At 44.6% G+C, this 24542-nt stretch overlaps 1 protein-coding gene across 2 annotated transcripts in view; it reads right to left on the bottom strand.

Annotated features, from left to right (window-relative positions):
* Positions 1 to 24542, bottom strand: part of PRKCB (protein kinase C beta) — a 330402-nt gene that overhangs the window by 188728 nt on the left and 117132 nt on the right. For both annotated transcript variants that reach the window (XM_027043015.2, XM_027043014.2), the window contains exon 3: positions 7320 to 7402. In XM_027043015.2, coding sequence (XP_026898816.1) covers positions 7320 to 7402 — 83 coding nt within the window. The remainder of the gene's footprint in view (positions 1 to 7319; positions 7403 to 24542) is intronic.

The following is a 24542-nucleotide window of genomic DNA, read 5'->3' as shown; positions in this document are numbered from 1 at the left end:
TGCCCTATCTACAATAAGAGCAAATGAGGCAAGGACAAACCAGTCAGAGTCCCAGCAGGGAACAGATGTCATACCCAAATTAAGAGAGCTTAAGAGAGTTTCATAAAAGGACCACTTGCAAAGATGTGGGCATGGTGCTGGGAAGCCATAGGGGATAGTGCAGTAACTGGGGGCTAGTGAGAGCAAAGGGACAAGGGCAAAGAGTAGCTCCTGGAGCCCAAGGAGAGAATTATGTAGAGAAGACTGCCTTTGGAGGAGTAACCCTTAGTCAAAGGGTAGAGCCAAGATGACCCCATGTTAAATACCCAGCTCACTCTCCCCTCACTTTCCAATCCACTGTCCCTCTGGCTGAGCCCAACCAGGAGTCAGGGTAGAAAGGCAACCCCCAGTGATGCATTCCTTACAGGTCAGTATCTCAGGGAGGAAGCAGAGTGGATCCAGAGGGCAAATAAGACAGCTGGCACAGATGAGGGCCACTGCGGCAGAATGCAAAATGGCCACGACTCGTCCATTCCTGTATGCATCCTGGCAGTATAACTTTGTAGCTCCTCCTCTTCAGAGGTGAGGTCTATTTCTCACCCCTGATTCTGGTCTTAGCCATAACCGGTGTGCCACAAAGGAAGGCTTGAAAAACACCTATGCTTTGGGGATTCCCTCTCTTGCCGTGCTTGAAACCCTAGGCCAGTGTGTAAATGTGCCTAGGCTAGCCTACTGGAGGAAAAGAGACCACATGGAAGACAAACAAAGCACCCATGCCAACAGGCTGCCAACTGGCGGTCATGTTAGTGAGGCTATCCTAGGTGATCCAGCACCAGCCAAGTAACTGTCTGACAATGACCCTCGACAGAGCCCAGCAAAGATCAGCTGAATAGACTCAGATCAGAAGACCATCCAAGTAGCCCAGAGAATCATGAAAGATAATAAGGGATTGTTGCTTCAAGCTACTAAATTTTGGAGTGGTTTGTTACACAGCAAAGCTAACTGATACAGGTGATAAGGAGAATTCACCTTGCAATTAACAGGGTCTCAGTTCCAAGTATCTGAAGCCCTTGTCCCTGGAGCTTATTCCATTCCCTATGTCCTTCCCACGAGCCAATCTGTTTTCCTACTGCTAATTTCAGTAGGGTTTCTCTACTTTCAATTAAAAAAAATTGTGAAGCTTTACTTTTTCTCTGTAATCTGATATAGTTTAAAATGTACAGAAATCCTTCGTTCCTCTCAAGAGCATTTACCCACGAAGCCTATTATTCTGGGAGAAGAAAAGTTTCTTGGGCAATGTTCTCATTTCTTTTTTGGTTACTTGCCTATTCTGGTTTCCAATTTCTTCTTGAGACAAAATTGGCAAGTTAGAATTTCCTAGAAAATCGTCCATTTCAACCAGATTTTCAAACACATTTTTATACATATTCATACATTATATATATAATATATATACACATTCTTTTTAATATATACATTCTTTTTAAATCTTATATTTTCCTTTTATTAAATCTTTAACATTTAGCTCATGATTTATCATGTTTAATATATTTCTTCATAAAGACCGGATTCAAAAACACAAAAGCAGGGGTACCTGGCTGGCTCAGTTGGTAGAGCACGTAACTCTTGATCTCAGGGTCATGAGTTCAAGCCCCACACTGGGTGTAGAGATTACTAAAGAAAATAAATAAACTTTTTTAAAAAATAAAATAAAAACACAAAAGCATATATGCAATATTAGTGTGCATCATCCTTAACTGCCCTGATCCAGTGATGTAATCAGGAAGATACAGGACATAGCAATGGCTTCTATTCAGCATCTTGACTCTAAAGAGTAAGAAATCATTGCTAAAACCATAAAATGTTGAAGAAAGTGTCTTTAGACAAACCTATAGAATCCTTTCGTAACTTCTGTACTGCCTGGCAGAGAGCCCCTGCTCAACAAAATTAGTTATTATCATTGGCTATTATTCCTTGACAGGTCAGAAGGTAACTGGCATCCCTTCTTGAGTAGGAGAGACTCACCCAGGTATTAATAATAATTCAGAAACCATTTGTTCAGTGCCTTTTTTGTGCCAGACACTATTCTGGATGTGGCTCAAGTCTCACTGAATATTCACCAAAAAGGAACGATGATTTAGGTATTATTTTCCCCATTTTAAAGATATGAACTAAGGACTACAGAACTTAAATTATTTTCCCAAGATCACTGGCACAGTAAGTAAATGGCAGCATTGAAATTCGACACCAAGGTTTTCTGGCTCCAAAGTCCAGGCTCTTTTCTCAGCATTGCACTCCAGACTTTGAGGTTTTATGTCAAGTAATGGAAATGGAGACAGCAATTACCTCATAAGGGCATGCTCTGGGTGGAGCACTGTACAGAATTATCAGTGCATTCATGATTAGGGGGTAGACAGAGCAATCGAAATGCCCTTAGCTACTTGTACCCAAGGGCTCACCGTGTGGCGGGCAGTGTGCTAAGCACTTTCATGCAATGGCTTTTTAATCCATTTGTTGTTAATGCTCCTGTGTTTGTTGTTAACCCTTTTTCATTTTAAGGATTTAAAAAAAATCATTACAACAAACCCATGTGGTTGGTACTAATATCCTAGTTTACGGATAAGGAAACTAAGACACGGAAAAGGAAAATGAGACACCCAAGTTCCCCAAATGACTTGCAGAGTCAGGACCTAGACTCTGATAGGTCTGCCTATAGAGTCCACAGTCCTAACCACCATTGTCTCTGGACATGATCAATAAATTACCTACCTTCCCATTTGTAGCTGGAGACGGTTAAATCCTATAGAAACCTGGGGCAGAGAAAAAATGAGATGCGTTCCCGTATGAGGTTGTCTATGACTCTCTGAACCACACTGAGATCTGTGGATCTTTTACGAAGTCCAGTGTGATGGTTTCCAGGAATTCTGTTCTGTGGTGGCCTCTTGGGTCAATGGGATCTAAGCGGACTGACCGGAGATCCTTCCCCCACCACCCCCATGAAGAGTGGAGTCTATTCCTTTCCCACTTGAATCTGGGCTTGGCCGTGAAACTACTTTGTTTAGCAGGACATTATCAAACATGATGCGCAGGCTGAAAAAGCACCTATGTGTTGGGGCATGCTCTCTTGCTCTTCTTGGAACCCTGAAACCACCATATGAACAAGCCGGAGCTAGTTACCTGGGGGATGAGAGGTTATGTGGAGGAGAACCAAGGAACCCAGGCTGACAACCTGCTCACTGCCAGTCATGTGAGTGGGGCCATCCTAGATCATCAGATATTCAGAGACACCGGCAAGAACCCTTTACATTTTGTGCCCAGGACAAGTACCTCACTTGACTCACCATAGTTCCAGCCCCAAGAGACAAGTCCTCTTTTCTTGTTCTAAGAAGATCTCCTGGGAGGCTGTGTATGTGGTTAGTATTCTAAGTGCTGGGTAACTATAATGTCATATGTAATGCTTATGGACCTCTCTACAAAATCCAAGAGACCACAGGATCGAGGGCTTCCAATGAGGAGGGACCAAGACCATGCCTGCAGATGACCAGAGGTAACACCCAGGAACTCTGCCATATTTTCAGGTCCCCCACTGGCAGATGCCTATTATATTGTCTCTTCCCATTTGCGCCGAATGGTTGGATCGGCAACTAAAGTCACTGGGACAGAGCCTGTTCGTCAAGTTTCCTCAGGTAGCCTAGTAGGCCATAATGTGGAGCTATCTGTAGAAGAATGCCAACTACACAAAGTTCTACTAATATGCAGAATATTTCCTGGCTCAGACTGGAGTTAGAGTAGCAAAGGGGTAGAAGAAGGAAGGAGCCCAGCACATCCCTTTGCATAGATGGAAACTGTGCTTGTCTGCTCCATGAGCTTGCTGCACACCAGGTCCTCCAAGGTCACACAGGAGGAGGGCATCCCTCCCTAACTGCATGACTCTTACAGGCAGCCAAAAGAGAGCCTGGCCAGGTTGGCGAGCAGGTGTGACCAGATCTTTAATCATGTCTCCAGCCACAGATGGGAAAAGGTCAATGAACTGAGTCAAGCCAGTTCAGGAGTCTGGACCGATTTATCATCCTTAGTGCCAACTGACCTTCTTGGAACTGTGTCCGGAGATAGAATCATTCCAAGTAGGCTGCCAAATCCTATGCATGCTAGCTTCAGGGAGTACTGTCTGCCATCCCCACACCCAAAGCAATGAATGGCTGCACGGCTCCATTCATACGCACAGGGGTCTCCTACCACTTAGGGAGCTCGCATGCCCCTAGGAAGGACTGCCAAATGGCAGGCAGGGGGCCTGTGAGTCCTTCAGAGTCACTTGGTGGCCATCTGTCCTTGCTGCCCGCCCAGCATATATTCACTGTTATTCATTACCACCCGCCATCATCACCTTCACACATATAGCGCTTGCTATGTATCAGACACTTCTACAGATAAATATACACACTGGATACTCATAACAAGAGTATTATTTTATCCATCTTTCAGCTGAGGAATCTCAGGCACAAAGAGATGTAAGTACTTTACGTTGCCCAAGGTCACCATTTCTGAGCCTAGGAATGCTGGCTCCATCCACAGTCTAGATTTTAACCAGTACACAATCCCTCTTCTCCAGTTCTCCTCTGAGGGACCACACCTCCCCGGCGCTCAGATCACCGAGTGGCCAACGGGGCCTCCACACCAGCAGTAGGCACATGACCAGACCTGGCCAGTCAGCATCCTTCCGGCTACAAGTAACCCACGGCACAATGAGACTTCAGCCTTTGTCATTTGAACTGCAGCATCGATAAGACATAAGACCATAGGTATCTCAGCCCTCACGCTCCCTTAGGAGAAAAGCCTTTCTAAAACAGGTAGCAAGACAGGAAGCTTAGCCAAGAAAGGGAGAAAGGTCCTGAGGACCTCCTTCTGGTACCTTGATTCACTGTGTCTGAAGCCAGTCTCTCTACCCTTGGGCTTTTCAGCTTCGGGGACCAAAAGTTTCCCTTTCCACATAAACCAGTCTGAGCTGAGTGTCTGTCTTAGGCAACAGAAAAAAAAGTCGATAGATAGAACCAAGATACAGGAAACATCATCCTCTTGGCTGCTGCGTGAGACTGAAGCCTTGGGCTGCATGAACATTCAGAGCTGCATAATGGAGCCAGGATGAACCCCCAAACTTCCCTGCTTATTATCCTGGGGAACGAGAGAAGGAATTGCATTAAAAGGGCCAGGAAGTGTGATGTAAGAGAATGTGATGAACGGGCCCATCTTCCTCTCTGCAGAGAAGTCTTGGTTGTTTCACGGTGAACTTTTGGAGTTCTTAAACCCAAGGACCACAGTTTCCGAGCAAAGGAACTGTCACCACAAGCTCTAGAGTGTTCATGTTGCTGTGGCGACAGTTACGCCCCTGATTTGCAGCGAAACGGCAGATGACCACTTACAGAAGGCCAACCCTGGTCGACAAATGCAATGACAGAAGGTAGTCACCACTCACGACTGGCCAGCCGTCGGCTGTCAGGTCTAAGTGGGTAAGGACCGACCCAATAATGAAGACAATGCCACTGGGGGAAATTCCAGGAAGGTGAACCAAAGCAGGAACGAAGTAAGAGAGGCAGGGGTAGTAGCCACACACAGGGGACGCAGTTCATTACTGGGCCAAAGGAAGAGTGTGCGTGCTGCACAGTCCCACCAAGGTGTGTTCAGCTGTATGGAAAAGAACGCCCCCTAACAATGAGACTTTACTAAGAGGAGTTCCTCATCTCACATACGCACTCCGGGCAGAAGAGAACTCAGAGTTGGCTCTGCAGCTCACCAGTGTCATCAATGACCCAGGTTCCTTCCACTCTTCTCCCCGACTCGGGATGAGTGCATCTCCCTCATTAACCCAAAGGTGCTGCCACAACTCCGTACATTATATCCTCCCACAAAAGTCCCCAACAGGAAAAAGGAAAGGATGTCTGCTCTTATCAGAAAGTCCTTCCTAGAAGGCCTCCCCCAAGGGTCCCACTGAGCAGAACAGGATCACCTGGTCACTCACTAACTACAAGGGAGCTTGAGAGGCAAGTATCAGGCATTTTCAGCTTTTGGCACGATAGCTGACATCTGCCAGAAAGAACACAGGGAGGGCTATGAACGGCTGTTGAGTAGGCTTTTGACGGTGTACCCCAAGTTTTGGGCCCCAAAGCCCCAAGGCTTTATTTGTTAATGTTTATTTATTTTGATAGAGAGAGAGAGACAGAGACAGAGACAGAGACAGAGCGTGGGTGGGGGAGGGGCAGAGAGAGAGGGAGACACAGAATCCGTAGCAGGCTCCAGCCTCCGAGCTGCCAGCACAGAGCCCAACGCAGGGTTCGAACCCACAAACTGTGTGACCATGACCTGAGCTAAAGTCAGCCACTCAACCCACTGAGCCACAAAGGCTCCCCCCACAAAGGCTTTGGTCATATCCTTATAGGGCTCATACAGTCATTCACTATTAAGTTTCCTTAAATCAACTTATCTTTTCTTTAACCTAAATACCTTTATTTAGGTAGGAAATTTTACATCCCTACTGTAAATTCAAAAACCACTACCAGACACATTTTTCTAATCTATATTAAAATAAGTTCATAATGATTAAAATAAAAGTTATTTGCCTGTTTTACCCAGCAGGACCCCCTGCCCCACCAATAATAGCCAGACTTTGGGACACACATAGCAGGGTAAACTCCTTTCCTCCTAATTCTTGGGCCCTGGTATCAGGAATCCCCTCACAAACTTCTATAAAGTGCATCGTAAGGTACCGTCCTGACTACATTTTTACAGTAGTGGGAACAATCTAGCATCTGACCACCAGTCTCCATGCCGCGCCCCCCTCCCCCCCCCCACCAAAGATGAAGACATTTAGCAAAACCATAAGAGGGGAACTAGCTGGCTTCCTAGGAAGTCACACCCCACTCCCAAAATGTTTTGTTTTACCCTTTCTGCTAAAATGAAAAATGTCTCAGAGGCTGAAGGGACCACCTCATGCCTTGGAATAAGAACAGTCCAACTTTTTTGGGGGCACCTGGGTGGCTCAGTCGGTTAAGTGTCCAACTTCAGCTCAGGTCACGATCTCACGGTTTGTGAGTTTGAGCCCCATGTCAGCTCTGTGCTGACAGCTCAGAGCCTGGAGTCTGCTTCAGATTCTGTGTCTTCCTCTCTCTCTGCCCCTCCCATGCTCATGCTCTGTCTCTCTCTGTCTCAAAAATAAATAAACGTTAAAAAAAAAAGTCCAACTTTTTTTTTTTGGTGGAGGGGCGTCTAAACATACTCCTATTTACCCAAAAGGAGGCACTGACTATGGGCTGAGAGAGGTGACAGGTGACCAACGCCCCATTACTTACATCAGAGGCTGGACCTTTGTCAGCGCCTGGGCAGGAGAAAGTGACAAATTCATGGCACCGCTTGTGCACGACGAAACAGCAGACTGCAAAAGACAAAATAAGGGTAGGAGGAAGGGAGGAAGGGAAGTGGAGAGGGGGGAGAGAGGGAAAAGGGGGAAGAGATCATTAAACCTGACTTCTCAAAAAGCAAAGGCTTTTACACCAAAATAAACAATGACATCAGCTGCCACACCTTACCCTTTTTTGAAGCCAAACCCTTGGGTACCCTCCTGCCGCATCTTGCAAAAGTGTTAAACTAGGGGTTCAAGAGATCACAACCGCTCAAAATGACACCCCTCCCCCTCCCCAAAGATCACTTAAGCTGTCTGGTCTTGCGCTGGTTTTGAAACAGAATGTGATCTCTTAGATTGGGCACCACAAGATGCCGTCAGCTCATGTTTAGATCCAGAATGCATAAGAAATACATGTCTTTAAACACGAGAATCACACTCAGAGACTGCCATGCATAAGAGGAAGGGCTGTGCAGAAAAACAAAGTAAGCAGAAATGGCAGACCCGTGACCCCGCTCACCCAGAAGCAATGCCAACTGTAAGTGCAAGAAAAAGCCACAATGTTCACATTGTTACTACAGTAGTTTGTAACCAAATACATGCATACCTATATTTGAACTTGTATGAGTTAAATGCATCTATGATACGGCTCCACTACCTGGGAATTACACACTCGGGGGAAGGGGCAGTCAGAGACCGTATGCAAAATAAAACTGATTTGGGGGGCACCTGGGTGGCTCAGTTGGTTGAGCGTCCAACTCTTGATTTCAGCTCAGGTCACCATTGCAGGGTCATGGGATTGATCGTGAAGCCTGCTTAAGATTCTTTCTCTCCCTCTCCCCTCTCCCCCACTCACACACTCTCTCTCTCTAAAATAAAAAAAAAAATTTTAAACTGATTTTTGTTGGTGTGTTTCAAATCTACCTTTACAAACTCCAAACTGTGGCTTCCTGGAGGACGCATGACACACTGCAGGAGCCAGCTCAGAATCTTTCCAAGGAATATTCTCAGCGAATGAAACAGGCCAGGAAAGCTCAAGACTATCCCTAGTGATACAGTGAACCTGGGCAACAATCACCAGTGGCTGTTAACATCACAAAAAGACTCGGCCTGCCTACTGATGAAAGTTACCACGAAGTACTCACCACCTACCAAAGTACTCTAGCCAAAATAATCAAGCCTGAATCAGTTCAAGCATTTGGATCCAACTACCGATTTACAGAAAATACAACTGACAGAGACACATATTAAATGACATCACAGCGAGGCAATGAGGAAAGAAATTTTTTTAATTTTTATTTATTTTTGAGAGAGAGAGAGCGCACGGGGGAGGGGCAGAGAGAGAGGGAGACACAGAATCAGAAGCAGGCACCAGGCTCTGAGCCGTCAGCACACAGCCCCATGTGGGACTCAAATTCACAAACTGCAAGATCCTGACCTGAGGGGAAGTTGGATGCTTAAGGGACTGAGCCACCCAGGCGCCCCATAGGAAAAATGTTTTAATATACAACATTGTAGAAAAACTACAAGACAACCAAATAGTTTCTTCAACAAAGTAGTTGCAAAGAGGACAGGAGAGACTTTTAGAAAAGTTAAGCTCTTCTGCAGGATACTGTAGTGGTGGGGACACTTATGGAACGTACAACACAAAGTGGGAAACCTAATATACACTGTGCTTTTAGTTACTAACAGTGTACCCACAGCAGCTCATCAATTGTAACAAATGTACCACACTACTGACTTAAGTGCTTTACATATATTACTTTGTTTGATACTCGTAACAATACCTTAAGGCCTTTTGTTATTTTAATTGAGATATAATTGACATGTAACATTATTATTAATTTCAGTGTACAAAATAACGATTCGATATTTGTATATACTGAAAAGTAATCACCCAAATGCCTAGTTAACATCCATCACCCCACATTGTTACCAATTTTTTCTTGTGATGAGATCTTTTAAGATCTTCTCTCCCAGTAACTTTCAAATATACAATATAGTGCTATTAACTGTAATCACCACACAGTACATGACATGCCCAGAACTTAGTTCTTTTGACCACCTCCATCCCCTGCCTCTGGCACCAACCAAATTGTTCTCTGTGTCTATGAACTTGGTTTTTGTTTTTGTTTTTAAGATTCCACATCTAAGTGAGATTATACTGTATTTACCTTTCTCTGTCTGATCTCATTTGCAAGATGTTGATAATAGAGAAACTGAGGGGGGATAGCGTTGAGGAAGCATATGGGAACTCTCTGTACTTTCTTAATTTTTTTATTTTTTATTTTAGAGAGAGAGCGTGCAAGCAGGGGAGAGGGACAGAGGGAGAAAGAGAGACAATCTTAAGCAGGCTCCACTCAGCACGGAGCCCAACACAGGGCTCAGTCTCATGACCCTGGGATCGCGATCTGAGTGGAAATCAAGAGTTGGACATTCAACCGACTGAGCCACCCAAGCGCCCCAGAACTCTCTGTACTTTCTTACCAAGTTTTCTGTATATTTAAAACTGTTGCACCTGCTTCGGATTCTGTGTCTCCCTCTCTCTCTGCCCCTCCCCTGCTCGCACTCTGTCTCTCTCTCAAAAATAAATAAGCATTAGAAAAAAAAAAATTAAAACTGTTCCAAAAGAAAAAAAAACTGCAAGAAGTAAAGAGTAGGGTGCAGAAGCAACTTATATATTCAAAGAGATTTAAGAAATCTATCATCTAAATGCAATATGTGGACCCTGTTTAGATTCCAGTTTAAATAAGTTACTAGTCTGGACAATAATGAAATAATCAGGAAAATGGATACATTCACTTTGTGATAAGAGGGAATTACTGCTATGGATAGGGGATTAAAAATTTTTTGATGTGGTTATTTTTTTGTTAAAGAATCCTCATCTTTGAGGCTACATCCTGAAATCTCTATGGATAAAATGATTTAATTAAAATAATTAAGCATGACAGGAAGGAGATAGAGAGGGAAGGGTTATAGATGGGGAAAAAAAATTAGTCATGACTAATCATTATTTGAACCTGAATTATGGACACATGAGGATTCATTATACTAAGCAGTCTACTTTAATTTTTTTTTAATGTTTTATTTATTTTTGAGACAGAGAGAGACAGAGCATGAACAAGGGAGGGGCAGAGAGAGAGGGAGACACAAATCTGAAGCAGGCTCCAGGCTCTGAGCTGTCAGCACAGAGCCCGACTCAGGGCTCGAACTCACAAACCGCGAGATCATGACCTGAGCCGAAGTCGGATGCCCAACCGACTGAGCCACCCAGGTGCCTGAAGCAGTCTACTTTCATATATGTTTGGTATTTTCCACAATGCAAAAATTTTAAATCCTCGTGGTTGGGAATCAAGAAGAGGTCCAAAGGAGGCAACTTCTTTCTCCTTTGCTTACTCCCTTTTCTGTTTTAATAGTTACTGTATTTTATGAGTCATATATACTTTGTATAAAGACGTTTGTGTTAAACAGTGTGTGTGTGTGTGTGTGTGCGTGTGCGTGTGTGTGTGTCCCGCTCTGGGCCTATATGTCTATGAATGCCAAGAGAAATATATGAACAATGGTCAACAGAAGCCAGGGATGGTTATCTCTGGGCAGTAGGATTGCCAGTTGCAGGAGCCAGACTTATGACATCTGGACAAATTTGCCATGATGACGGCTCTGTGACCTTGAAGCCTTCTTGAGCACAGCCCCCAGCCTCATTCTTTGTTTTGTTCAACCACACCCTCAAGGACACGGTTGGAACATAATGTTCTTGATGTGCTCTGGAGATAGGACTATGACACACAATTCTGCTTGAGTGTCTCTCCCGGGTGGTCTACTAACACATACTCCCCAGCCTCTGGGGCTATGAAAGCAGGGCTTGTGGAGGTTGGGGCTGTGGAGATCTACTCATCTTGCAGCCACCCAAGACCTGCTTCTGTGCCCTGAATCATTGCTGAATCATTTCTTACCAAGCTGGATTTGGCTTTTTTCCCCCTTTGGTCCTGTGACTCCTTCAGCCTTTAGAGGTCATTTTGCATACATCTCCTTTCCACAGAACACCAATTACGTCCACTTTCAACCTTACATTTTTCTATATTGTTCAAAGTGTTTACAATGAGTAAATATTAGTTATATAATCAGGAAAATAAGCTTATTTCCATTTTGAAACAAAACCAAGAGTCAAAGAAAAACACAGGTCAGGGAATGAAAAATATTATTGCCAGAATTGGAAACTCAGGGGTTGGGGTGATAGCTGAATGGACACGGCTAAAGAGGAATTTAGCAAACTGGAAGTCTAAATTGAGGGACTGCCCCAGAATTCAACAAAAGGTGTGGGAAGGCATAGAAGAAATGATACAAACATGGAGGATAGATCCAAACATTTTAATATCCATCTAAATGGATGTTCAAGAGAGAAGAGAGAGAATGGTAAAGGTGCAATCAAAGAAAATAGAAAAAGAAAATTCCCTAAAGATTAAGAAGAATTTGAGTCATTAATTTGAAAGAAACAATCAAGCAAGCATCAGTATGTATAAAGGAAGAAAAGACTGAGAGTGACAGTATCTGGGATCATTCCAACATGTCCAGCAGGGGCAGGAAGAGAGGAGGGGGAAGACTACCAAAAAAGGAACCAAAATAATTTTGACATCCGATTTCTCATCTGCAATTCTGAATTCGTGAATATGATAGAGCAGTATCTTCAAAAGCTTAGGAAAATTCATTTCAACTGAAAACCTCACACGAAGCCAAAATGGCATTCAAATGAAGGTTCAAAATAAAGACATTTCCAAATACAGGGACCTAGAAAATTTACTTCCCACAAAAGGAGTACTAGAGTATATACACCCCACAAAACAATAACCCCACCGAAAAATGAATGAAAAGAGGCATAAGAAACAGTAGTGAAAGAAAGAACAAAAACAAAGAGGGAGGGCCGCCTGGCCCACTCAGTTGGTAAAGCATACCACTCTTCACCTCAGGGTTGTTGAGTTCAAGCCGCACATTGGGTGTAGAGATTGGTTTTTTTTTTTAATCTTTAAAACACACACACACACACACAAAGGGAGTGAGGAGGAGGAAGAATCTAAGTCATAAGAAATGGGGGTAGGAGAAGAGCAGTAACACTGGGATGTGCAGAGTCTTGTCTTATTCCTCAAGAGGTTATGGATACTGAGAAGGCACATATAAGACACTGTAAGCTTGAATACATGTGCTAACTATTAAGAACAAGAATAGAAATATTACGTGTAATTTTCAGACTACTGAGAGAAAAAACTGGACAAAGAAAACTCAATCCAACTACACTTGAAAGGGCCCTCCCACACGCCCAAATTTCATATAGATATTATATTCTTTTCTTTTTTTACTCCTGTATAGAATGACTTACACTGCAAATTCTTTAATCCATCTGTAATTTCTTGGCACCTGATGTGCATGGGAATCTACTTTGCCTTTTTTTTTTTTTTTTTTTTGTCCAAATAGGTGATCAGTTGTCCCAATGTGTTTCATTGAATAATCCATCCCTTCCTATACACTGGGGTCTGTCTCTGGACCTTCTGTTCTCTTCCACTGGTGTGTCTTAGAGCACAGCAGTGTGAGTTTTAATTATAGTAGCTTTATAATATGTTACATCTCGGCAGGGCAAGTCCTCTCTCCTTATCCTTACATCCAACATTTTCTTGGCAATCACTGCGTGTTTATTCTTCCAAGTGAACTTTAGAATCAGTTTACCAAGCTTTTAAAAATACCAATGGAATTCTTATTGGAATTGTATTTAGTCAACCACCCTCCACAAAGAAATATTCACTGGAACTTTGTTTGAAATTGTCTCAAATTTAGAAAAGTGTCAAGAGAGCTGACACTTCTACAAACAATGAGTCTTTCTATCAGGAGTAGGGTGTCCCCTTGTTAAAATCTGACTTTGTGTCATCTAATGAAGTCTTCAATTTTCTCCACAGGTCCTACACATTTTTCATTTAGTATGAGTCGAGGGAACCTTTTTTTACACAGTTGTGATTTGGACATTTTTTTCCATTTTACTTTCCAACTGATGATGGTTTACAAATAGAGAAACAATATATTTATTTTGTAAGCATTTTTTTAAACTCTTAATAGTTTTTTTCTGGGTTTCAGTTGCTTTCTTTGAGGTTTCTAGAAAAAGAAACATTGGACCCATTAATAATATTTTTTTTCCTCTCTGATAGATACACCTCTTTTCTTTCCTTATCTTTCCCCCTCCTTCTCATATTTCCACGTCTGCAACTTTCAGAACAACGTGGAAAAAAGGGGAGGAAAACAGACAGCCCTGCCCATTCTGAACTTTTACCAGCTTTACCTCTCCCTCACTCTCTTCTCAAACTAATTCTTAGAATTTATACTTCCCTTGGGAACTGTCCATAGTGTTCTCCTCAGTGTATGTCCACTGTGTCCGCTCATCTGGGATGATAATATGCACCTTCTCATTCTTTCTTCACATTGTATTTTTAGGTAGTTTCTCTTTTTATTTTTTCCAGAGATTTGTCCCATTCATTGTCTATTTGATTTTTCTACCATTAGAGATGCAAATCATGGATATGTTTCTCAATTCAACTGCTTTTTTTCTACATTATTCATTGCTACTTTTATTTTTATTGCCCTGCTTATTTTAATTGTACTGCTTATCCATATTTGTTGTTGCATTACTTCCTAGTTAGGAGGATGAATTCTGGAGTCAGGTGGCGAGGTGTGGATCCTGGGCACATTATCTTATCTCCCTAGGCCTCAGTTTCTTCTCTAGAAAATGACGGTGATAATAACAGCAACTATATTGCAAGGGTGTTGTCAGAATTAAGTCAGTTAATACATGCTCAGAACTGTGCCGAGGATATCAGGAGTATTCATCAAATGTCTGCTGCTATTATTTATAGTTCTCTCTCAAGCTTCTTGAATGAACAGCTCAGTTAATTTATTCCCATTCTTCTTCATTAAAAATTCAAGATTTTTGGGTGCCTGGGAGGCTCAGTTGGTTGAGCATCCAACTTCGGATCAGGTCATTATCTCTCAGTTTGTGGGGTGGAGCCCCACATCAGGCTCTGTGCTGACGGCTCAGAGCCTGGATCCTGTTTCAGATTCCGCGTCCCCTCCCCCTCTCTCTTCTCCTCCCCTGCTAGTGCGCGCTCTCTCTCTCTCTCTCTCTCTCTCTCTCTCAGAAATAATAAATAGATAAACTTAAAAAAAAAATTAGGGGCACCTGAGTGACTCAGTCAATTAAGTGTCTGACTTCGGCTCAGGTCATGACCTCACGGTCTAAGAGTTCAAGCCCCACATCAGGCCCTGTGTTGACAGCTCAGAGCCTGAAGCCTGCTTCAGATTCTGTGTCTCCCTCTCTATCTGCCCCTCTCCTGTTCATGCTCTGTCTCTCTGTCTCTATCTCAATAAATAAACACTAAATTTTTTTTTTTAATTAAAGATTTTAAAGCTAAAACTTCCCTTTCAAGTACAGCTTTGGTGGCATTGTATGTTTTATACTGAGTTGCCATTTTTAAGTTACTAAGTGGTCTCTTTCGGTTCTAATTTCAACCCAGAACTGTTTAGAGAAGTTCTTCCCCACCACCACCATTTACAAGTAGTCACTGTGGTCTAGAATCTTTCTTCAAAACATCTAAAATCTCAGTTAAGATCTTATTCATCCTTAGTCTCTTTAAGGGGGCAGGGTGCAGGATTCATCTCTACTTTCCTAGTGTCTGCTCCAATTCCTGGCACATAAGCGATACTTAGTAAACCAGTATTTTGTGAATCAACGAGAAAAAGAACGAATTACCATCAGCCACAGAAGAAAAAGAAAGCCCAATCAACCAACCTCTTGGTAACACGGAGCTCTGGCAGGCCTTCCACAGTCCACCACCATGAACAGGGATAGAAGTACAGCGGCCATTGTCAAGGTCTCTTTAAGGGAGCCTTCCAACTGACCACAGAAATAACCATTGCCACCAAGCTAGAATCAATGCGCCAAGTGACTTGACTACACTCCAGCCTACTCCATGGAGAAGCTGGGAACATACTGGAACATCGATGAGCTTCTGGTACAGGTACCTCCTTTACACAATGCGTTTCTGGAAGTTGTGTAAATCAAATTCCCCATTAACTAAAACACTATAAAGAAAAGTAGTAAGACTGGCTATTTAAAGAAACAAACTAAATCCTTTTGTGATACAAATAAACACCCCCTCATTTCTGTTTGGCAAATTCAGGGTAAAATCAGTTTTTCTTTAAAAAGAGACAACATTTACTGAGCTGTGAAACACACACCAGGTCCTACTTTCAAACAGGTACTTGGTGAGAGCCAAGAATTCCTAGATCCTTCGTGGTTTATTCAACAGCTCCTTGCTCTGCAGAAGTTAAAAGCCCGCAGCCCACAGCCCTCAGCCCTCAGAATCCAGCCTGTAGCCATGCTTCACTAGGACTATACAGTGGAGTCTCAAACTCAAATGCCTGGGGGCCAGGTGAGCAATGAAACTGTCCAAGGGTCAGGTGGAAGAATGCATGCATGACCTAAAAGGGAAAATTAGGACTCGGCTCTAGTAGGGAATGAGATGAAAGGCCCCAGCTCTATCCACCTCCGCCCCTCCCTTTTTACATGTAAGATCGTGAAGGTCACAGGCCAGCTCTGTAGGTAGAATAATGCCTTCCTCCAACCCTCACCAAAAACGTCCATGTCCTAATCTGTGGAACTTGTGAATGTTACCTTTGGTGGAAAAACAGACGTTGCAGATGTGATTAAATTAAGGATCTTGAGATGGCAAGTTATCTTGGACTATACTGGTGGGACCAATGTAATCATAAGGGTCCTTACCAGCTGGGGGCAGGAGGGTCAGAGTCAGAGGAGGAGATGTGACAGCAGAAGCGGAGTTTGGAGTGATGTCACTGCTGGAAAGGAACACGAGCCAAGGAATGTGGGTGGCCTCCAGCAGATAGAAAAGGCATGGAACAGATTGCCCCTGGAGCGTCCAGAAGGAACTCAGCCCTGCTGACACCTGGATTTTAGCCCCATAAGACCCATTTCAGACTCCTAACCTCCAGAACTGTAAGATTATGAATCTGTGTTGTAATAAGCCAGTATGTTTGCAGTAACTTGCTACAGCAACGATAGGAAAACAATATCCCAGCTACTGGTTGATCCCAGAAGCAGAAGACCTTAGTCAAAAGCCCAGGGTACTTCTCTGGAGCATCTGTCCCAAGAACACACTGGGATCCTGACTTCATTTCACACTGCACCCCACCCCTAAATTCCCAATTCTAACCACTATAATGTATTTATTCATTGCATCCAAAGGGGTCTGAATCAAGTTATCAACATTTCATTTTTCCCTTTCGGAGTTGATTCTCTCCTTCTACCTCATTCTCACTGGGATCTATAGTGGCAAATTGACATCCCTGGAAGTAATCTTTGTCCCTGAATCCTGCAACATCTGCCCGAGACAGAAATTCCAGTGCTAATCGCAGCTGTCTGTGGAGGGAGAAGAGAAGGGCCCTCAGCTGTTTCCTCAGCCCTCACCTGTCTCAGCTTCCAAACAGCTGGCTTGCAAGAGAGAAAATCCTGTCTTCTGCCAAGAGTTACTCGGGTCTCTGCTGGACCTCAGTTTGAACCTTCATTTACCACCTATACGCTGAAGCCATTACTCCAACCACTATACCTCTCTGGGCCTCAGTTTCTTGTCTCCAAAATGGGAACAATAAGAGTGTCTACTCCCAGAAGGCTGTTTTAAAGCTTAAATGAGACAACACACACAAAGTGCTGGATGGACAGGGACACTGGAGTTGGAACCACCAGTCCTCGTATTTTGCTTTGCAATGGCTGGGGAGGACCCCTTTTTCCTCCCGAGTCAAAGCCAAATCACAGGCATGAAACTCTGCCTAGTGTCCAAGATGAGGCAGGGCTCCCCCGTATGTTTTCCCAAACCATCTCCACAATCAAAGGCATGGTTTGCACCCAATGCCTGGCCCCCTGGCATTCAGAAGACTGACCCACACGGTCACACTACTTGAGTCCACAGAGGGATTTCACATCCGTGATTTCACCCGAGCCTCATCACAGCCCTGTGAGGAAGACGTTTTGACCTGCATTGTGTTGACAGAGGTGCTAATGCTTAGAGAGAAACGATGTGTCCAAGGGCGTCCAGCTAGTCAGTGGCACTTCTTGTACTAGCAACCAGGTTTGTCTTCCTCTAGAGCCCACACTCAACTAACACGGTGTCACTGCTTTTGTGTTTGTCATCTATCTCACTGTTCCAGAAGAAATCCTCCCCCGCTTTCCTCACCCCCGCCATCCAGTCAGTTGCTAAATCTTACTGAATCTTCCTTCGCAACATCTTTTATACCATATCCTCTTGTACATTCCCCACTGATTCCACCCTAACTGCCCCCAGCAACTCAGACACGCAATCTTGCCACGAAGCCTGGTCTCCCCAGAAATGGACGAGTCCACCTTGATATAGCATCCCTACGAGCCAAGGTTTTCCAGAACTGCAAAGGAGCTGCGGCCACCAATGTCACACGACAGCCATGATTTCTAAATGAGATGTCATGTACAATTGTGCAGCAGGAGGGCACAAAGCAAGCTCTCAAGGAAGGTTTATTTTACTTCCTTCCAGGTTACAGGGGTTCATGGGACAAGCTCTGCAGCCAAGCTGCCTGGATTCTACAGCAGGTGCCACTATTTATTAGCTCTGTGACCTTGAATAAGTCCATTGACCTTGCCGTGTCTCGGGTTCCCAGTCTATAAAACAGAAACAATAATAGTACTTTTCTGACAGAGTTGTTATTAGGCTTATGAATTAATCTTGGCACAGTGTATGGACACAGTAAGTGCCAAACAGATACTAAGTATTGTCAATAAGATTCCTACCTACTCCCCTCCACCCCATGCAGCCTACACACTCTTTAAAAATTCATGCTCTGAAAACTCACTCTTTATATCCTTTCCCTGCTCTGACACACTCACTAGCTGCCTACTGCCTAAAGCTGCAGTGACCAATGGCAGCCACTAGCCACATGGGGCCATGCTTATTTAAATTCATTAGGTAAAATTTAAGATTGAGGTCCTCAGGGGCACCTGGGTGGCTCAGTCGGTTAAGTGTCCGACTCTTGATTTCAGCTCAGGTCAGGATCTCACGGTTCATGAGATCAAGCCCCACATCAGACTCTGTGCTGACAGTGCGGAGCCTGCTTGGGATTCTCTCTCTCTCACTCGCTCGCTCTCTCTGCCCCTCCCCCCACTTGCACTCTCTCGCACACATTCTCTCTCAAAATAAATAAAGTTTTAAAAACTTATTTAAAAACTAGGTAAATAAGGGGCGCCTGGGTGGCCCAGTTGGTTGGGCGACTGACTTCGGCTCAGGTCATGATCTCACAGTTTGTGACTTCGAGCCCCACGTCGGGCTCTGTGCTGACAGCTCAGAGCCCGAAGCCTGCTTCGGATTCTGTGTCTCCCCCTCTCTCTACCCCTCCCCTGCTCACACTCTGTGCCTCTCTGTCTCTCAATAATAAATAAACGTTAAAAAAATTTTTTTAAACTAGGTAAATACAATAAATAAAATTGAGTTTCACATTCACACTAACCACACTATTGCAAGTGCTTAATCTTAAGTGGCTAGAAACTACCATATTGGACACTCAACTATTGTAAGTGCTTAATCATCACAGAAACTCATCATAGAAAGTCTTATTGGACAGCACTGGCCTAAGAACAAAGTTCGAATTCTGTAGCTTGGCATCCATTGACAGTATAACCACAGTATAACTTTAGTCTTGTCTCCTCTGACTCTTGTGCCTCACACTCCTGCCCAGGCTAGATGACTCTCCCTTTCCATAACGCGTTTTCCTCACCCCCTACTGTGCAAATTTGTTCCACAAACATATCCATGCCAGCAGACCATCATATGCAATCCACAAAGGAAACTCAAGGCAGAGGAGCTCCCGCCGGCATATTGAAAGCCAGATTGGAATAGAAACGACACATGCCACATGATAACTCAACTCAGGAGCCCCACAGGACAATGGGTGGCTCATCCTACTTACTTTAAAGCAGGGGTTACAAACTCAAATGCCTACTGAGACTAGCCCTTGTGACTAAGTGAAGCAAGCCAGTGCAATCCAGCAGAGGAAGGTGGCTGAACTGAAGTGGAGAATGCATACCCATCCCAGAGACACTCCATCCAACAGCAGCCCTGGGGTCACCAGCCCAGCACAGCCGGATAGGATTTTTTTTAAAGCTCTGCACGACCCACCCAAAGACATCGAGTCTCGCCAGTTTACGAGCTCTGCTTTTGTGGGTCATCCTGACTCACGTTGGTTACATATTATCTCTGAGCTAAAATATCCTCAACCACACAATAGGAATAAGACCACCTACTTCATACAGGATTATGAGAATGAGACCAGATTAATGTGCCTGGAGTGTGCCTGCCTCCCGTCTAATTCTTAGTAAAAATATGAATGAATGCATTAACAACGAATGAATGAATGAGCTCTTTGGTCATTCTCACATTCAGACATCGCTCACCATGGCTGAGTCAAGAGGCAAGCAGCTGCGGCCAGGAGCAGTGGGGCAGTTCGTACAGATCCACAGGCGGCTGGCCCCAACAGTCAAGCCGCGTGAGCTCAGAGGGCCGCCTCCCAGTCCTGTGTGCAGTCAGATTTCCTTTTGAAACAGTATGCCAGCTTATGGTTTCAAATTCAAACACTGCAGATGAGCATACGGCCGAGAATCACTACTTTACTCCATTATCAGAGGGAACTAGTCTCTCCAGTTTCTTGTGTGTCCTTCTAGAAATATTCTCTGCGTGTGTGTGAGCACATGAGTCTACACCCATAAATGGAGTGAGACATTCTGGATCTCCTTTTTGGTATTTTTAATCTATGGCCCTTTGGTTTTCCCCATATGATACAATTCTACACCACGGTTCTCAGCCCTGGCTGTACACCGAGTGGCCTGGGGTTCTGGAAACAGATCAGTGCTCAGGTCCCACCTCCAGAGAGTCTAATTAATTCGGGAGTAGTAAGGGGTGTGGGGGGAGAGGCTGAGGACAGGTACACTTAAAAAGCTCCCCAGAAGATTCACATGTTGAAAAGCATCGCTAATCTGCAGAATCCACTCATGCTTTTTCCCAAACGAAGACATCTGGGGGCCCATTCCATCTCAATATGCAAAGAACGACCCCATTCTAGTTCCACAACTGCATCTTACTCCATCACATGGGTGGGCGACATTTACTACCCAATCTCATAAGGACTTCCTAAAGCTCCGAGGAGGATTAAGGAAGAAGCAAACTTCATTTGTTTATCAACAGCCAAGCTGTGGGGCGGGAACCACACAAAAGCAAAAGCAATAACCTTGCAGTGGTCAGCAATTGCAGGAAAGGAATGTTTTCGTTTATAATGTTACCAAATTTATTTAACTAAGCAAGAAAAAGCAGCAGAGCCAACAAGAGGTAAATAATAGGCCTCAGAAGTAAACAAAGACGTGAGAAGAAAACCACCCCCCACCACCACCTTCTGCCATACCAACCCTAGGGAGACAGGCCCCCAGGCGGGACAGCTGCTGGGAACATCCTGCTTGTTTGGATAACACTTGGAGACTGTTCTTGACCCCTTGGCCTCCCTCTTTTGATCAGACTCCGAAAGTGGGGCCAGCAGGACATAATGCCGCGGCCTGAGTGAAAATATCAACATCCCCTCATTCACCAGGCATATCTAGCCCTAGACGCATTCATCTCAGAAGACTCGGTCCCAGAACCAAGCGTGGTGGGCATCTCTTGTCTGGCCTAACCAGCATCCATCCTTTGTGTTTCCCCTTTGGCAACCGGTCCCTCTCTGACCCCCTAGTTCCTGTGAGCTGGCTAAGGTGGCCCTCCCCCTCTGGCTCCCCCGGGGGTGTGGAGGTAGGACCCAGGCCACGGTGTGGATTCAGGGATGGGCATGTGACTCAAGCTACCCAATGAGAATCAGTTTCATCACTTGTGCTGGCATCATTAGGAAAGAGGCCATCCTTTCCAGCGGCGCTGCTAAGCTGGTAGGGAATCAGTCTGCATGTGCCACCTTGATTACCACAAAGAAAAACACTGTTCTGACGGTGAAGCCAACAAAGAGAAAAGCAGAGCTAAGAGATATCTGATGAGCCCGTAGGAGCGCCTGGATCCAACCAGGCCTGAATCCCCACCCCTCGACTTTTCGAGACAAGTTAAAAATCCCTCTTTGCCTAAACCAACTTGATTTGGGTTTTTGTTTCTTGAGACCAAAGGACTTCGGACTAATAAACCGAAAGGTGAGAAGTTGAAGAATGGCCAGTGAGGTCTCCTATTTTCTCCTGTGCTTCATGTATTCCTATAAATAAACCTCTTTTCTATTTTAATTAGGAGTCTGGTGTTAAGAACACTCAATTGGATCGGTCTGTGTGGGTGAATCAAGGAAAGGTAGGATACAGTGCCTCACTCTTCCCTTAATTCCTGTAAATACTGCAGCCCTCAATGAAGAAAAATACACCTAGGAGTTTGCTCCGTAAGAGAAAGCACCAGAAGATATAACAACTGACAAGTCTTTATCCACAGACACCTGTTACTTGAGCTTCTTTTCAGTAAGTGTGCCCCTAGGGTGGGCACATGCGACTCACTCTCACGGATGCAACTGTGATTTATACCATCTGCCTACTCCCAGTTCCTATCCTTGCTCCTGAAGGAGGGACCACAGATCCACAACACCGAGGCCTTTCTGGACACGACAATGAGTCACATCCACCAAACTGTGCCTCTGGAGCTGAGTGGCTTGAAGCCCAGAGAAATAAATCACATCAATCTCAGTCACTCTAAAAAGCAAACAGAGAAAGCTTAATTCTCTGGCTTACAAACTCAGCAAGGAGGGCGGCCTGCTGTGTGAATATCTGCAAAAATCACCAAATCAAAGACAGAGCTATGGACATTCAGCAGGGGGTATATGTTGGTTTTGCCTGTCCGGTCCAGCGTCCACTGCCCCTTCTTCTGGTGACTGGCATGTTGATTCTCCTTTGGGAGGCTGGCCCGTCTCCACTGTGCACAGTCGATCAAGGCTGTAGCTCTCCCTCTGCCAAGGGGTTGGCAATGTGACCCAGGATCAATCCCACTCTTCCTCCTGGGAATTTGATTCTCGAATCAATAGTGGCATCTTGCAAAGGCTGCCTATCAGTTCCTGCCACCTAGATCCAAGAGCTACTCTGAACCCCATACTTTCTAAGGCCTGCTACTGCATGAATGTGGTACCCCATATGCTCTCAACGGATTCTGTAAAGAGAACTAGAGTCCGTTTGTGTTGCTTACAAAGCACCAAACAACCCTAGCCACTTCAAAGGCATCTGATCTCACCCCATCCTGATGCAAGCATCCTTCCTACAACATCCCCAAGAGATGGTCACCAAGCTTTCACTGCACACTTACAGAGCAAGAAGCTCTCCACTACCTATAGACAACTCTACTATCAGAAAGTTCTAAAGACTGCACAGATGTAGCCCCCCCCCCAATAACTCCCTGACCCCACCCTCTGCAGCCCCTTCCTCCTTTCCCTGACTCCTCCTCCTCCTCCTGTTCTTTCAGGAAGCCAATGACCAGGACCCCCCCCCCCCACCACACACACACACCTGTTTCCCCGGTATGTCCCTTCACCAGACTAAACATTTTCATTTCCTCTCAATACATTTGGATATACAGGACAAAACCTTCTCACTATCATCGCCAGTGCTGTGAGGCCCAATAAAGTCATAGCAAAAACGTCCTCACGATGGAGACTTTCCACTTGCTTTCTTTATTATTCGAATAAGACAGTTAAGGATGGAACACTTACACACAGAAAAACAGGAAAAAAAAAACAAACAAAAAACCCTGGAAGGAAACATGAAATGTTGACAGTGGCGATCTCTGGTTGTAAGGATTTTGGGGGTTTGTTCTTCCTTTTATAATCCTGTATTTCCCTAAGTATTCTAAAATAATAAAGCAAATATGAATTTTGATCAACTTCATGAAGTATCACTTAATACAAGAAAATAGACCCTTTTGGGCACCTGGGTTGCTCAGTCAGTTGAGCGACTGACTCTTGATTTCGGCTCCGGTCATGATCCCAGGGTCATGGGATCAAGCCCCACAGTGGGCTCTGTGCTGAGAGTGGAGCCTGCTTGGGATTCTCTCTCTCTCTGTCTCTCTCTCTGTCTCTCTCTCTCTCTCTCTCTCTCTCTCTCTCTCTCTCTCTCCCTCTGCCCCTCTCCCCCGCTCTCACTCTCTCTCTCTAAAATAAAAATACAAAAAGAAAGAAAGAAGATAGACCATTCTAGATGCACAGTTTGATGAGTTGTGACAGGTGAGTCAAACCTACGTAACTACCACCACAATCAGGACACAGAATGTTTGCACCGCAGCAGAAGCCCTCCCGTGCCCTTTTGCAGTTAGCGCCCTCGCCCCACCTCCCGCCCCCAGCACCCACTCAGCAGCTTTCTCTTACTACAGATTAATGGGATCATACAGTATGGACTATTTTGTGTCTGCCTTCACTCACTCAGAGTAACGTTTTGATTATTAACAATTAATATAGCACACTTATCAGTGTCAGTAGCCAGTTCATTCTTCCTGCTGAGTAGTATTTCGTTACACAGTCCTTTCAACCTTCCCTTATCCGTTCATCTGTTAACCGATGTTTGGGGATTTTTCTCCCCCCCAGTTTCTAGCTATCATGAATAAAACTGCTACAAACGTTCATTTATACATCTTTGTGTGGACATATAATTTATCTTGGTAAATACCCAGGCAGGGGGCTACTGTGTCTTATGGGAACTCTGTGTTTAACTTTGTGAGAAACTGCCGCTTCTTTCCAAAACTGTTGTACGGCTTTATTTTTTAGAATGGAAACAATCCAATGCATTGTTGTTGTTTTTCTATAGATTTATTGGTCTGTCGGGGGTCTCAGTAGGAAATGAAATTCACCCTGGATGTTCAATTAAAGATACGAACAACTGTGGGATACTGTCACACCACATGTCATGAAACGGTATCGACAACAGCCAAGTAAGAGCTGGAACCAAGGAACAGGGGCCGCTGGTCAGGAGCAGTCACTGCAGAAGGAGGCCAGAGACAGAGGGGAGGCGTGCGGGGTTGGAGGGGGTGTAAAGTACCTCGAGATCTCCCCCCTCCTGCCCTCT

This window comes from Acinonyx jubatus, chromosome E3 (assembly GCF_027475565.1).
Source record: "Acinonyx jubatus isolate Ajub_Pintada_27869175 chromosome E3, VMU_Ajub_asm_v1.0, whole genome shotgun sequence".
In the NCBI taxonomy this organism is placed as follows: Eukaryota; Metazoa; Chordata; class Mammalia; order Carnivora; family Felidae; genus Acinonyx; species Acinonyx jubatus.
The sequence above is the reverse complement of the archived record's forward strand: the minus strand, read 5'-3'. Positions and strand labels throughout refer to the sequence as shown.